This window comes from Frieseomelitta varia, unplaced genomic scaffold, assembly GCF_011392965.1.
Source record: "Frieseomelitta varia isolate USP_RPSP 00005682 unplaced genomic scaffold, Fvar_1.2 scaffold_759, whole genome shotgun sequence".
NCBI classification, from domain to species: Eukaryota; Metazoa; Arthropoda; class Insecta; order Hymenoptera; family Apidae; genus Frieseomelitta; species Frieseomelitta varia.
Genome location: NW_025110544.1, coordinates 263,545 through 278,198, shown reverse-complemented (window position 1 = coordinate 278,198; position 14,654 = coordinate 263,545). Strand labels below are relative to the sequence as shown.

The 14,654-nt window shown below is 38.8% G+C and overlaps 2 protein-coding genes across 8 annotated transcripts; one reads left to right on the top strand and one right to left on the bottom strand.

Moving 5' to 3' along the window:
- The first annotated feature begins 877 nt into the window (after positions 1–877).
- LOC122535718 (dynamin-like 120 kDa protein, mitochondrial) lies at positions 878–8,479 on the top strand. 4 transcript variants are annotated; one of them, XM_043667481.1, is made up of 18 exons: positions 878–1,123; positions 1,487–1,730; positions 1,838–1,973; positions 2,082–2,213; positions 2,694–2,738; positions 3,500–3,586; positions 3,677–3,834; positions 3,908–4,071; positions 4,154–4,418; positions 4,517–4,708; positions 4,779–4,963; positions 5,201–5,356; positions 5,460–5,647; positions 5,722–5,936; positions 6,004–6,261; positions 6,328–6,528; positions 6,616–6,820; positions 6,938–8,479. In XM_043667481.1, exons 1-18 carry the CDS (start codon positions 1,095–1,097, stop codon positions 7,000–7,002), a joined length of 2,925 nt encoding a protein of 974 aa, XP_043523416.1. In that variant the 5' UTR covers positions 878–1,094; the 3' UTR covers positions 7,003–8,479. The 4 variants fall into 4 exon arrangements, with proteins under 4 accessions (XP_043523416.1, XP_043523418.1, XP_043523417.1 ...); XM_043667483.1 differs by lacking the exon at positions 2,082–2,213; XM_043667482.1 differs by lacking the exon at positions 2,694–2,738.
- An 861-nt stretch (positions 8,480–9,340) lies between these two features.
- LOC122535721 (transmembrane protein 184C) lies at positions 9,341–14,545 on the bottom strand. 4 transcript variants are annotated; one of them, XM_043667488.1, is made up of 7 exons: positions 13,774–14,543; positions 13,281–13,543; positions 11,936–11,972; positions 11,446–11,858; positions 11,148–11,354; positions 10,856–11,071; positions 9,341–10,151 (listed from the first exon to the last, which is right to left on the bottom strand). In XM_043667488.1, the coding sequence occupies exons 2-7, from the start codon at positions 13,526–13,528 to the stop codon at positions 9,872–9,874; spliced, it is 1,401 nt and encodes a 466-aa protein (XP_043523423.1). In that variant the 5' UTR covers positions 13,529–13,543; positions 13,774–14,543; the 3' UTR covers positions 9,341–9,871. The 4 variants fall into 4 exon arrangements, with proteins under 4 accessions (XP_043523423.1, XP_043523425.1, XP_043523426.1 ...); XM_043667490.1 differs by lacking the exons at positions 13,281–13,543; positions 13,774–14,543 and adding an exon at positions 13,058–13,209; XM_043667491.1 differs by lacking the exons at positions 13,281–13,543; positions 13,774–14,543 and adding an exon at positions 12,261–12,379.
- Between the last annotated feature and the right edge of the window lie 109 nt (positions 14,546–14,654).

Below are 14,654 nucleotides of genomic sequence, written 5' to 3'. Positions count from 1 at the left end.
ACGAGGAACCTTCGTTACAGGATAAAAGTTTGGTCTGCGTAGATCGTGTCTCTTGGAAACAACAGTGTCGAATGAAAAATTAGTAAAATTTACTTATTTATAATACTCCGCTCGAAATTTATTCTTTCTTCTTTTTCAAATAATGACAATTGTACATCCCATGATATAATTCAATAATAATCTTGCTTTTTAACGTTGGTTGGACGATGGAATTCCTAAGAGGTTGGAGGATTTTTGTAGCATTTATTACGAGCTGCAAAGAACAGTGGTCAATTTTAAATCAAATTTGAGAAGAACTCGCGCTTGATATACCACCAGGCGTTCATGAAAGTTACAATAATAAATCGTTCAAATCGAACGGAAGAATCACTTTAATAAACGATCATGAAATTTGAAATTGTTGTAATTGCGATGGTGGTACAAACAGGACTTAACCTAGAGAATCCGCATAATGATCCTTGGATGGGGCAGAGGCAATGATCGATTTCTTCTTTTCAGCCGCCACCCCAACTTCCATATTCCAAGCAATCGAGTGCTTGGCCTGATTAGAGACATCCAGCGCTGGTACCAAACAAAGACTATCTAGCCATCTAGAAGGGACATTCAACTGCGCAATGGGCCTACAAAAACGGGCCCTACGTAGTATCTCTCTCCCTTCCACTCCTTTTGCCGCCATTAGCCACCTATTACCGACTGGTTCCGACCTACACAACCCCCTAGCAATATTACTAACCTAATCTAGAACCTAGCGTTACTTCGTCGCGATCTCATTCGCCGCTCCGATTATCCCGATTGGTGGGACTCTAAAATCGAAACCATGCTACTCGGCGGAAGCAAGATAGTGCCGTATATTTATACGCATGTGCCTTGCCAAATCCGTTTCTTTCTTTTTGTAGTATCTCTATTCGCATCGTTTAGATTAGGTTGAAGTTCGAAAATATGAATTACTGATAGAACCTCATCTGGTTTCGTTGAGTTTTAGAGGACCATTTTTACAGGAGTCGTTTGATACATGACATATATATGTTTGCCCCAAGGAGGTTTATTTTAGCAACTATTTTTCATAGCTAAGTGTTCAATGAAGGGGTTGTAAAATGAAGCAAATTCTTTGTGGTAAAATTGGGTAAGAATGCAAGTGCTAACCGAGTTAAATTTTGTAACGTATTTTCGTTGTACAGGTCCCAAGAGTCTTGCATCTAGTAGGTTATGTTTAGCTTAGAAAATTTAATCAGTTCTATAAAACTGACAGAATTTTCTTCCATTCATAAGCTATTCAATGATAGCTTTCTTATTCTTAATTCTTCACTTAATAATATAATTACTTCTGCATTACTTACATATATATAAATATACATAAGTACTAAATATATATAAGATAAAACACTTAATGTCTCAAGAACATACATGTGATACAATAGTAATATATATGTATGAGTAGTGATGTACATATGTTCTTAATTGTGATATCAAGCACTTCATTTTGCAGAGACAGGATTGTGCTAATTTCAAAGACATCAAGATATCCTGTGCCTGTGTCTAACACAAGGCATTTAACATCAGGCAGAATGAACAAGGCTTATCGGCCACTGTTGGCATCACCCCACATACGTTGCTATGGAAATCCTCATCGAGGATATGCAATGTTCATTGGGAGAGTACTGAGAGGAGCACTGAAGGTCCGATATCTTCTGCTGGGTGGTGCAGTTGGTAGTGGAGTAACTTTACAGAAGGTGAACATCGATACAAAAATACCCTAATGCATCACCTTATCCTTAAATACCGTAATGCCTACCTTTGTGCATCACCCACAATGTGACCAATGTCATACACGTTACAGAAATACGAACAATGGAAAGAGGTTCTGCCAGATATGAGCTGGTTGGATAACGTGTTTCCCAATGAACAAAAGTGGAAAGACATTCGCGACTCTCTCATGATGGTTAAGAACATTTTTCCAGACAACATCGAAATCGGTAAGTACAACAACGTCGCAAAAGCATACACATTTGTGTACGTATGTGGAAACGTATGTGAGGCAAAAACGAAATCAGAGTGATGAAAACCTGGACAAACACGAACAGATCCACGTATAAAGCAACTCGGGGAAACTAAGTATAGACAGTATAAAGAGTGGTTTGATCAAAGACTGGACGATGCTATCAAGGCAGCCGAGGTTGACCAAACGCAGTCAGACATGGATGTATCCTCCAATCGTGAGTTAATTGCAGATTCCTGCTTGCCGTCATGTCGTTATATCTGCAAGAATGCTTGGATTTTTGGAGCTGCTCGAGCTTTTCGTTTATTTGACGTTTTAATTGGCCTTTTCTTACCCAGCTAATTTCTGATTATAATTTTACACAGTCCTACTTTATCACAATCCATGATACGTCCTAGATGTTTTTCCTGTTCATTTAAAAGTACAAATTAATATCAGGTTGAAACACATGGAATTTGCTGGAGTGTTCCAGTATTGTCTGAAACAATTAACAATCAGCAAGCATGCACGTAAAATCATAATTCATTTATAATTTCATGAGTGAATGCAACGTAACACGATTTATTCTTTTCCTATGTTTCGCAATATGGCAATTCTGTAACATAGGACCCTTTCGGTTTCACCTTATTGCTTGATAAAATACCATATACCACGTCTGTATATTCAGAAATATATTATTATGGTCTGTTCTGTTCAGGTATATTTGACGCAATCTCAGCAATAGTATCGCAACTTTATTCAGGTGTGTAAAATGTTCGGGATTATTCGCATCTTGTCGTCTGTCCATTCAGCATTTTTTTTTCTTTTTTTTCACGGTTTTGTACAATGGAACTTCATTCATTGAAATATATAGACAAATAGCAGTATTGATTAACTTTAATTAAAGTTGATTAACTTTAATTAACACATAATGAAAATAACATAGTATGCTATACAGTATACAAGTGTTGTATATTCATTAGTATTAATACTATGTTTATTGATACAGTAGATTGGTATTATATAGTATATGTTAATATCTAGTATATCAGATACACTATATTGCAATGTAATCTAGTCAAAGTAAGTAATGACAGAATTTCTGTTTTTATCTGAGCTATATTCCCTCAATAAATGGAGTTCTGTCAAAATTATGCATTGAACTAAATTGTAGATCTCAAACTAAAATGACTAAAAATGCAGCAATAAATACTGAATGGGACAGACCCCACGTTCTCGTATCATTTTTTCATTTTCTTTTTTTCTTTTCCGTCATGTTCACATAGAGTTCAATTATTCAGTTATTAACTTTGCGTTAATAACTCACACATCAAACAAAACATACCACTAACGAACAGTTTTGTTACTTTCATTCTTATACTTATTCTAAATTTCATTTGATCACTTTGCCGGAATTTCTAACACCATCGAATTCGATTCATTTGTGGGCAAAGTGATACTGTCCTTTTGGATTATATTGTACCAAAAGCAATTTATCAACTGTCATCAAATGTTTCTACGTAGAAGCAAAGCAGCAGGTGACAAACAATACTGTTGCATTCGCTCGGCCATTGGCTAACGATAACATCGAGGAGGAACGTAAGAAAGCTCGTATGTACATGTATAGGGTATTAATAAAATACATTCTTTCACCGTTTCGAAAAGATTTCTAACTGACGGTTGTCGTGATTTCGTTTGCAGAGAAGTCGCAAGAAAGACTGAACGCCATGCAGGAGGAGGTGATGCAAACGCAGCTGAAGTATCAGCGCGAATTGGAACGGCTGGAAAGAGAGAATAAAGAGCTTCGAAAGCAGATGCTGCTACGTGGCAACCAGAAAATGAGCAACAAGAAAATAAAAGTAATTGAGTCACAATCATACCGTATCACGTGAACTCTCAATATTTATATCAAGTTCGAATCATTCTTTCCAGAAATCTTTGATCGACATGTACAGCGACGTTCTGGACGAGCTCAGCGACTACGACAGCAGTTACTCCACAGCTGATCACTTGCCAAGAGTGGTGGTGGTCGGTGACCAAAGTTCTGGCAAAACATCCGTGTTAGAAATGATTGCACAGGCGAGAATATTCCCCAGGTAGAAACTTGCTTACTTTTTATAAAATCCATCGTTCCTCTCATTTTTGTAATTATTTCTTTTGTATTTTCATTTTAATCAGAGGTGGTGGTGAAATGATGACGAGAGCACCGGTGAAAGTAACTCTGAGCGAAGGACCGTATCACATAGCGCAGTTCAAAGACAGTTCAAGAGAGTTTGATCTAACGAAGGACTCGGAATTAGCCGAGTTAAGGCGTGAGGTGGAGATACGTATGAAGAACAGCGTGAAGAATGGCAAGACCGTTAGTCAAGACGTGATATCAATGACTGTGAAGGGGCCAGGCCTTCAACGCATGGTCCTTGTGGATTTGCCTGGTATAATCAGCGTAAGAAATAATTCGTACCTAGAACAGTAACCACGTTACTTCCCATGAAGCCTAAAACTTACGATATTGTTGCCCATTGTTATTTCCTGTCACAACAGACAGTGACAGTTGACATGGCAGAAGATACGCGGGATTCCATTCGACAAATGACCCAGCAGTACATGAGCAACCCGAACGCGATCATTCTGTGCATCCAGGATGGATCGGTGGATGCCGAAAGAAGCAACGTGACGGATCTCGTTGCTCAAATGGATCCCGCCGGCAAACGGACCATCTTTGTTTTGACTAAGGTGTGCAACGTTGGCTTGATAACTCGTAACATCTCGTTCAACGTAATTAACACCATTCGCCATCCGATAGGTAGACCTGGCAGAAGAGAATCTGACCAATCCTGAACGCGTTCGCAAAATATTGTCCGGCAAACTGTTCCCCATGAAGGCCCTAGGCTACTTCGCTGTCGTCACTGGCAGAGGCCGGCAGGACGATAACATACAAACGATCAAGGACTACGAAGAGAAATTCTTCAGAAGTTCCAAACTTTTCAAGTACGCGTTACGCGTTGAATTTTACAATTACAGAAAAACACTGGCGGCATTAGAACTGTACGGTGGTTCCTTGATCTGTGATTAGCAGATTGTACATCTTGTATTTTATTCCAAACCTCTTATTTCATATACTTTGTGTACTTTTGAGACTTGAAGTGTCGTATCATTAACAATCGATTAATGGTACGTCGGTTTACTTCTTTGGAGTAAAGCTAGACGATATTTTATGGTTTCCAGGGATGGTTACACAGGTCAGGTTACGACGAGAAACCTGAGTCTCGCGGTTGCGGAATGTTTTTGGAAGATGGTTCGCGAGACTGTGGAGCAACAAGCCGACGCATTCAAAGCCACTAGATTCAATCTTGAGACAGAGTGGAAAAATAATTTCCCAAGGTATATAATTTCATTCTTCGTTGGTTCTCTAGCTTGCGTTAAAATTACTCGAGTTTCGTTTAAAGAATCTTACCGTTGTTTCGTTACTCTGTATTTCGTACAGATTGAGAGAATTGGACAGGGACGAGCTATTCGAGAAGGCAAGAGGCGAGATCCTGGACGAGATTGTGAACCTGTCACAGGTTTCACCTCGGCACTGGGAAGAGGTGTTGATGGTCAGGATGTGGGATAAAGTTAGCATGCACGTGTTCGAGAACATTTACCTACCCGCGGCTCAGAGCGGAAATCCAGGTATAATTCACGGCGACACTGTGCGATTGATCTTCTCATGGAAGATTATTTCAATCGTCTTCTGTGATCAACAGGTGTGTTCAATACCACCGTCGACATAAAACTTCGCCAATGGGCCGAACAGCAATTGCCAACGCGAAGCGTGGAAAGCGGCTGGGAATGCTTGCAGCAGGAATTTCAGAATTTCATAAACCAAGCGAAACTGAAGCCCGACCACGACAACATTTTCGATAATCTAAAAAACGCGGTGGTCAACGAAGCCATGACGAGACATTACTGGGAAGAGAAGGTAAATCCCTCAGACCCTTCTTCTTTAGAAGCTCTCTCACACGCTTTATACGGGTAATTTTCTTAAGGCGTCTGAAATGTTGCGAGTTATACAACTCAACACCTTGGAAGACAGAAGCGTGAACGATAAACGCGACTGGGACCAGGCGGTCCGGTTCTTGGAAACATCAGTGAAAGAGAAGCTGCAAGGTACGGAACAAGTCTTGAGAGACATGCTGGGTCCAGGTCGCACAGAACGATGGCTGTACTGGCAGAATAAGACTGAAGAACAACAGAAACGCACAGAAGTGAAGAACGAGTTAGACAAGATCCTCTACGTCGACAAAGTAAGAAAGCACCATTAAGTGATTGGGCTTTGATAATGATCCTCTATGTCTACTGTTTGCTCGCAGAAGCATGCCCCCACTCTCACTCAAGACGAACTCACGGCGATTAGGAAAAACCTGCAACGAAACGGCCTGGAAATCGACAATGAGTTCATTCGAGAAACATGGCATCCAGTTTACAGAAGATTCTTCCTGCAACAGAGCTTGGCCAGGGCGTACGACTGTAAAAAAGGATATTATCTCTATCACACTGGTCACGAGTCCGTAGTAAGTGTACAAATTATTGAAAAAAAAAGAAAAAAAACTGCTTACTTTCTTAAAATGTTTCATCGGAATCATTGACTTTCCTTGCAGATGGAATGCAACGATGTTGTCTTGTTTTGGAGGATTCAGCAAATGCTGAAAGTCACTGCCAACGCGCTCCGGCAACAAATCATGAATCGAGAAGCTCGCAGGCTGGACAAAGAAATAAAGGACGTATTGGAAGATTACAGTCAAGATAACGAAATGAAGCAAAAACTGTTGGTCGGCAGACGGGTCACATTGGCTGAGGAATTAAGTAAGATCTTTTATCAGTCGTGGCATTTCAAATTAAAATTATACATAGAAACAGTTTGCTTCAAAATCAACTTCCCTAATATTTTACTCATATTTTTGTGTTTGTATCTCATTTCAGAACGTGTTAGACAAATTCAAGAGAAACTTGAAGAATTTATTCAAGCATTGAACAAAGAGAAGTGAAGAAGAATGAACCGAGAGTCTAAACATTTGAAACCTATGGATATGTGATAAGCGACAACAGCCCTGGTGGCTTGTTAAGTGTTAATTTATTTTCTCTACTAGTCGAGCCGCAATAAACATAGGCTATTTAAGTCTTCTGATGAATGGGAACTGTTCGATCAAAGATTTGAAATTGTCACTCTTACTTGCTGTCATTCTAGCACTGAAATTACGACCGGTTTGTATGTGATCGCGATTTATACAATGTATTGATCCGATTAAGCTGTGTAATAAGTTCGTTTGCGACATCTCGACGATATATTAGTGAGTATTATTTGATCGATTGTTTTTTTTTCATAAAGGAATTAAGTGACTCTTGAAAATTTCGTCCTTTTGTCAAAAAATTGCACGATGAATATTCCTGTTGATATTTAGTACGTGGTGTAACAATGGTGACCATTTTTAATAATAATAGGTTAATACTTTAAAAAATTATACCTATCATTATTGTCAATCAATTTCAAATTTTATATTGTGCTTTAAATATCTAAGACTAATATTATTATTAATAATATATCATTAGGCTTTGTTTTCTTTCTATTTTTATCAGTAAGTAATAAAACAACAGTTTTAATAACACATATTTTTAATGTCCTGAAAAATGCCACGTCAAGTGGCAAAAGGACTTATTACACAACCTAATAATACATTCAGCAAACTTTGTTGACAGAAAGCACTGTTTAGATACGAATGTTGTTAATAGCTAGACATAATTAATACAAATACCAAAGCGAACAACTCATCGAAAATTTCTGGATATAGCTAGAGAATAATTGAATGAACATTACATGTAAAATAAAATATGAACTGTAGATTGTGATTAACGCCACTAGGAAAAATGATGCTCATTACATTTTATATATCATCATACAGAACGAATGAAAACGAGCATGCGTTTTGTATGGATAGGAAAATCGGAATAAAGAAATAGAAACTAAGTTCTTCGTGTCCATAAACATTCTTCTTTTCAATCACAGAAGTACATGTGTAATAACAATGTCATTTCTTTCTCGTATTTATTCTTCCTTTTTTTTTTTCTTCTTTTTTTAAGGATATGTATGGTTTAAAGTGAAACAATTGATAAACATCGAACATTGAAGAGTGTAATTGTAAGATCGTAACACACCAGAATATCTCTTAACATTCGCAATGAATCCATTTTACGATAATAATTACGACTTTCAATGCTTCTCTTTCCCTTCATGGACACTCAACGGAATCATTAAGTACTTATGGAATTGAAAATGTGCCTTAATACAAAAGTAGCTCAAGTAATTATTAAAATACACGTTCTCTGCCTAGTATATATTCTCGTGATGTGAAAGAGTATAACGCATTTTTTCGTCGAAATTTTATCCTTTATACCCTTTCGTTTCCATTTATTGGTAATAATAGAGATATTATTAACGGTGGCTTTTTTTTTTAAATATATCACAACGTTACAAATAACATGGTAGGAACATTAAAAATATCATTTTCTTTAATTGACGATTGTAAATTACTAGGTCAGTCGGAAAACTACTTTGCTTCATTTCTAGATTCGTATCTATGTTTTTCTTTTTTTTATCCCTTTTTTTCTTCTTCCTTTTTCTTCTTTTTATCTTAATTCTGAGTAACGCTAATTTCAAGATAAAATATACCCTCTTCTTTGGTCCGGATGCGTAACGAAATATTCATACGCATTTTACGCATTTTACCGTCACGAGAAACAATAGTACGGCTTTTGTTGTGAGCGTTTGTAAAATTCCCTTGTCTGACTAGAAAAAAATTCTATTATTTTCTTATATCAAAATTAAAATACCTCTCTTCGAGCACCGCTTCCGGGACAATTCACACCATTCGAGCAATCGTGTCGACACGATTGTGCGCATCAACGGGCGCAGCGTTAATCAACGTCGTAGTTATTAGAATCCATCATTTTTTTTTTCCACTTCTGTCGCCCGTCGATGCGTTAATGTCCACACGTGCTTTTAAGTATTCGAACTTTTATCATTCGAACAGTGTGAACTTCCTTATTTGTACTTTTTTTTCCTTTTTTTTTTTTTATTAACATTTGATAGAAGATTAAACTATGTATATATTTGGCAGGAATGTTTCTTTCCTCGTTATTTACGGTACGTTCAGAATCGGGCAAGATCGAGAAGACTGACGATCGTATAACGTTCACGGAAAAAATCCCGACCCCGATCCTGCGAGGATCGTTCAAAAAAAAAAACAAAAAAAAAAACAAAAAAAAAACAAAAAAAACAAAAACAAAAAAAAACTTTCTAAATGATAGTCTAGAGCTTCGCGGTACATCTGTTGGGGTTGATAAGCCGGCAAATAATAGCGCAACACTTTTTTTTCCTTTTTTTTTTCTTTTTTTTTTTTTTATAAATAGGACTGCACCGATATATTGTTATCAACAATGAACATTATGTATATATATATATAAATATATATACGAACAATCATTTGGTAATACATCATTGGTAACACGAAGCGCATAATTGGCCGTAAATCGAGGAAAAAAGCGTTTGGACGTGAAATGGACGAAATAAAACGGCGATTTTTGTCTCGTGTGTGTTGCAAACATAGCCGTCCATGTCGGATAACATCCCCTAGGGAATTCACTCTAACTCGCGTCGTCTCTCCCGCGTACTATAGGCGCGCGCTATACTCAAACGATTCCCGGACGACAGATTAACATAGTACACGGGAGGGAAGAACGCCACGTTTTTTCGTTCAACGTTCTCTTAGTCTCTTTAGTCTCTCACTCTCTCTCCTTCTTTCTTTCTCAACTAAAACGTTGGACTGTAAGGGGATGAGGAGGCTTCCCCGACAACAGGGATTACACGCTAACCGTGTTTTTGGTATTGTCCACGTACGGAAGTGAGTGGAAGACACCGAGCTCATCCTCTTCCGTCTCCCCAGTATTGGAGAAGGAACACGATGGCTCGTCACCGCCCGTGGTCCCCGAAGTCTCCGGGAGAAGGGACGTGCGTTCGGTCACCATTCTCCAGCCCTGTGCAGAGGCACTTCTGCCGCGTACCCTGCGGCCTAACGAGGACCTTAGTACATCAAAATGCTCTTTTATGTCATTATGAACGTCCGACACGTCCCACATGGCCCTTGAAAAGATTAAGCAGATTTTTTAATACTTAATGCTAACATGGGCAGCGCGTGTGAAATGCACGTTAAATTTCTACGGATTGTCGCGCACGTGATTATCGATCGCGATCTATAGGAAGCAGTGAACAATGGGCGACTCCTTGTTATGTATGAGACACTGAGAGCAAACGTTACGTTATGTGATAATCCAAACAACGATTTTTGTATTTACACTTTACGGTTGACAGATTTTAGTGGAATGCATTGTACATTTTCTGACAAGATTACACTTATCACTTCGCTCTCGATGGCTCATATTAAACAGAACAGGTTATACTGTACTGCAATGGCTGGATAGCTCTGTACTTACTTTTTGTATTTCTACTTTTGGATTCCTAATCCAGAAATAAAATAAACTCTAACGAAGTGATTTATCTTTTGCGTAAAACAATGACAACAAGCACTACTGTGACAAATTATAACTAAAAAAAAAAAAAAAAAAAAAAAAAAAAAAAAAAAAAAAAAAAAACAAAAAAAAAAAAAAAAAAAAGAATAAAACACTGAGAAAAACCGAGGCAAACTGTGGGTAAATGACACCACAGTGCGTTCTGTACAAGCAACTGTTTAGAATTCGGCAAGTTCGAATACGAGATAGCACGAGCGATCAATAACGAGGACACGCCCACGAAAAACCATGAACAACCTTTAACGAAGATTTCATTACCTGAATGCGTCCCACCACGTCTGGCCCCGCGCTGGATTCACGAAACACTTGTATGAAAAACTAAAATGATGGGCCAGCGCAGCCATAAACATCTCAATGCAGATTAAAAAATCCTGAATGTTCGAGGATATATTTCTGATATCCTCCGTGTCACTCGTGTTAAAAATACTTGATATCACACCGAAATTCACTAGGAATGCAACGATCACACCCTGACTATAAAAACCAAGTATAGTGAAAAGTCCACCTCTGCCATCCATTCAACAACTTAACTCTCTGTCAGCGAACTTACAAGAAAGAGAAGAATATAACCGCTTTGATACAGAAAAACTTCCTGATCGGTTTGATTGGTTTCAACGTTTCGGCGTTGGCACGGTAGAAAAGCACCAGACAGTACATGGCAACGAACTGAGACAAATTATTTACAGCAACCAGATATGGAAAAGCTACGTCCGTCCGAAATTCACCCTCCCCGTACACTCCGTTCAGATCACAGATACTGCAAAAGAAACAGAGAATCGATATTTTATTACAAATGAATCATGCAACTCGAAAAAAAGTCAATGTTTGTACATCCCTCGTATACGTACAAAGATATCAATGACGTCAGAGACCTGACAGCGGTATATTGCAGTATTCCGTGCTTGCACTTGTGTACGAACTCCCTGCCCATCTCCCAATCGTGTAAGCAACAAAACGGGAACGAGTGATGCATCTGGAGGGATTTGGACCTCTCGTTCGGTTTCTGCTCATTGGGTCTCTCATTGTCGGATTTCTCCTCATCGAGTCCCTCCTCGTCAGGTCTCTCCTGATCGAGTATCTCCTCGTGGGTTCTCTCGTCGATGGCTCTCTCCTCGTACGATCTCTCGTCGGGTCTCTCCTCGGGTCTCGCATTCACGTAGGCCAGTAAATACATCATAAAATTGTAAATCACATACGCCTCGTAGTACTCTCTCAAATTGTCAACGTATATGCCACCCTTTGAGAGCATCAGGCCGAGCCACTACAAGAATTTGAAAAAGAGAATACGCGTTTAGAACTGAGAGGTACCCACTGACACGTGTACAGAGTTATACCCACAGCGTTCCCTGCGTAAATTGGTACCATCCATAATATTCTGAAACAGAGTAGAGAAGCTTTGATATTGCGTGTGAACAAGTGTTGCACTCTTTTTGGAGAATCCTGTATCAGCTGACACAAGATGATATTAAAAAAAGGCTGTATAAAACTAAAATTTCATAGAATATTGTACCAATTGCATAGACTGTAAAATATTTCATACATACTGATTAATTTCTATGCACCAATATTTTTAATAAAGAGAACATTATGACATTAATAACTCCCTGTAATTATATATGTACATATCCTCTCAATCTTGAGAGGGAAGTGAACTCTGATATACCTCATGCTCATGTTACAACTGTATCATTTTCTTCTCACAGTGAATTCAACTGTTTCAATATACTGCAATCGAGTGTGCATAATGTTTGTGACAGAAATTTCGTTTTGTTAGACAGCGAATAAATTTGCAATATTTGTATTTATATGTCAATATCAATAACAATATTATCAACGTTTGTTGAAACAAGTCCCAAACGTTACGATCTTTTTAAATTTATTTCGACAACATTCAGTGAATTTTCTCTTGAAAAATAAAATACAAAACGACAATTTGTTTACTAAAAATCTCAACCTATGTCAAAGGCAATCTTGACGTGACGTCAAAAAAAAAAAAAAAAAAAAAAAGGTCGATCAATAAAATTGCCACTTTATGAAAAGGATACAAAAGATTTTGAAAAAAAAGTCCAAAACCATGATTTAGAGTTATTTAATATTTACGTTCGTACTGAAAACCGAAATATTGAAATACTAAACGCAATAATGGCTATAACATTGTAGAATACGTAGTGCAAATTAATCAAAAATTCCTCCATTGACTTTCCCTTCGAATTCCCCTGGAAAAATTTTCTTCGTAACGTAAGTGTCAAGTTTCGCTACGCAGGCAATAATGCGAACCACGTAGATACATCTACTATCGTAAGTTATATAATCGATAGATACATTCTGATTATACTGACAAACTAATTAATTGCAAATTAACCTTATACAACACAAACAGAAGTATGTCATTTGAAAAAAAATAAATAAATGCAGATCATCCTGAAACTGTTACAAAACACAACGATTATTTGCATTTACCGAGATCTATAATTCATACACTGATCTATATTCACTGATATTTGATAAATATCGAGTGTCACGATGTAATTCGACTTTCAAAGAAACTAGAGAGAAATTTAAGCCTGGTTTGACAGCCGGCCACAAAGCGAGACACACTCGAATGGCGACCGTACACGTTGCCACCAAACACGAGGGCAGCAATACCAAACACCAATATTGATCGGAGGAGTTATTGACTCACCTTATAACGTGTTTCTGCAGTCCAGGATGCGTGTAATGTATCATATGCTGGACGATCTCGTACAACGCGATTGGCAATGTAAGGAGGACGAAAGCACCGCCAATTAGAGCCGCTTGATTTTTCTTCTTGCTGCTGGCCCACGTCGAGGTGGCCAATAGGATCGGTACCAAGCTAACTATTGACACAGCGTAGAGACCAGCTGAAACTGGCAAAATCCACAGTCTCCAGTGGCGACACACAGGAGCCATGACTATTCAGAAATTCTACGACAATATTATATAATTTCAATTTCGAATTTCACCACCACTGAGAAAAAAGGGGGGTGTGAAGAGAAAAAAAAAAAAAAAAAATCACAGGAAACAAGTATTACAGTATGAACCGCTCTATCCTCGACTTCCATAGGTTAAGACAAACTTAACTAACGGACCACCTCCTCTACACGGCGGACGAAGCAAAGCACTTTAAGATCCGCGTTAACCGACGATCCCATTACCTTTCTGTTGTCCATCGGCGACATAACGAGGATATACGATTTCTTTTTCACAATTGTGTACCGATTATTGTCTTCAAAACACTGTCGATCGAACGGTGGTGGGAGCGGCAGCCGAGGATCGGCAACAGAGAATCGTGTAGACAACACAACCTTGTCAGTTGACGGTGAATCAATGATGAAAACAAGTCAGCTGATGACTCGCTGCCAGCCGCGAAGGAGGGAAATATGCCTTTCGAAATGCCCTCGCCCCTTGCGATCTAGCGAAACGCGCGGACGCCGATTACTGTTCATTTATACGGACTTGAGTCTGTCGGGCGCACTGAACAACTCTCGACGAACAATCCTCGACCGACAGTATCTTAAAACAATTACGCTCCGCAGATCGGACCCGGTGGCCGCCATACGATCAAACGTTCCCTCGAGATTCCACGAGACCTTCTTCATCTCTTCGATCCGAACAACCAACCGCTTGATTGATTGCGCCGGGTCAATCAGAAACGCATTCAAATGCGACTGAATCGAAATTGGAAATGTTCACACACTTCTCTCCGTTACAGCGACACAGATATACTGATATCCTCTCTTGCGAAGTCGAACTTCGAATACGCGCGTGCAAGTGATGAGAAGAACTTTTCCCGTTTCAATTCGACAAGGTGGAAGATACCTATTTCCGACGAAACCAAAATCGATGGAAACCAGTCTTGAGATTGAGAAAACGAAAAATTTCTGAACAGCCGCGAGACATGAGCGAACGGAAAGCAAGACTCAAGAATGATGAGGAAGAGACTATAGATTGGTGCGCGAGAATGAAAAAGCGAACACTATGAGATCTAGTGATTTTTCGGCGCGTTAGGTTGGCATCGGCGCCGACACTACGCGCA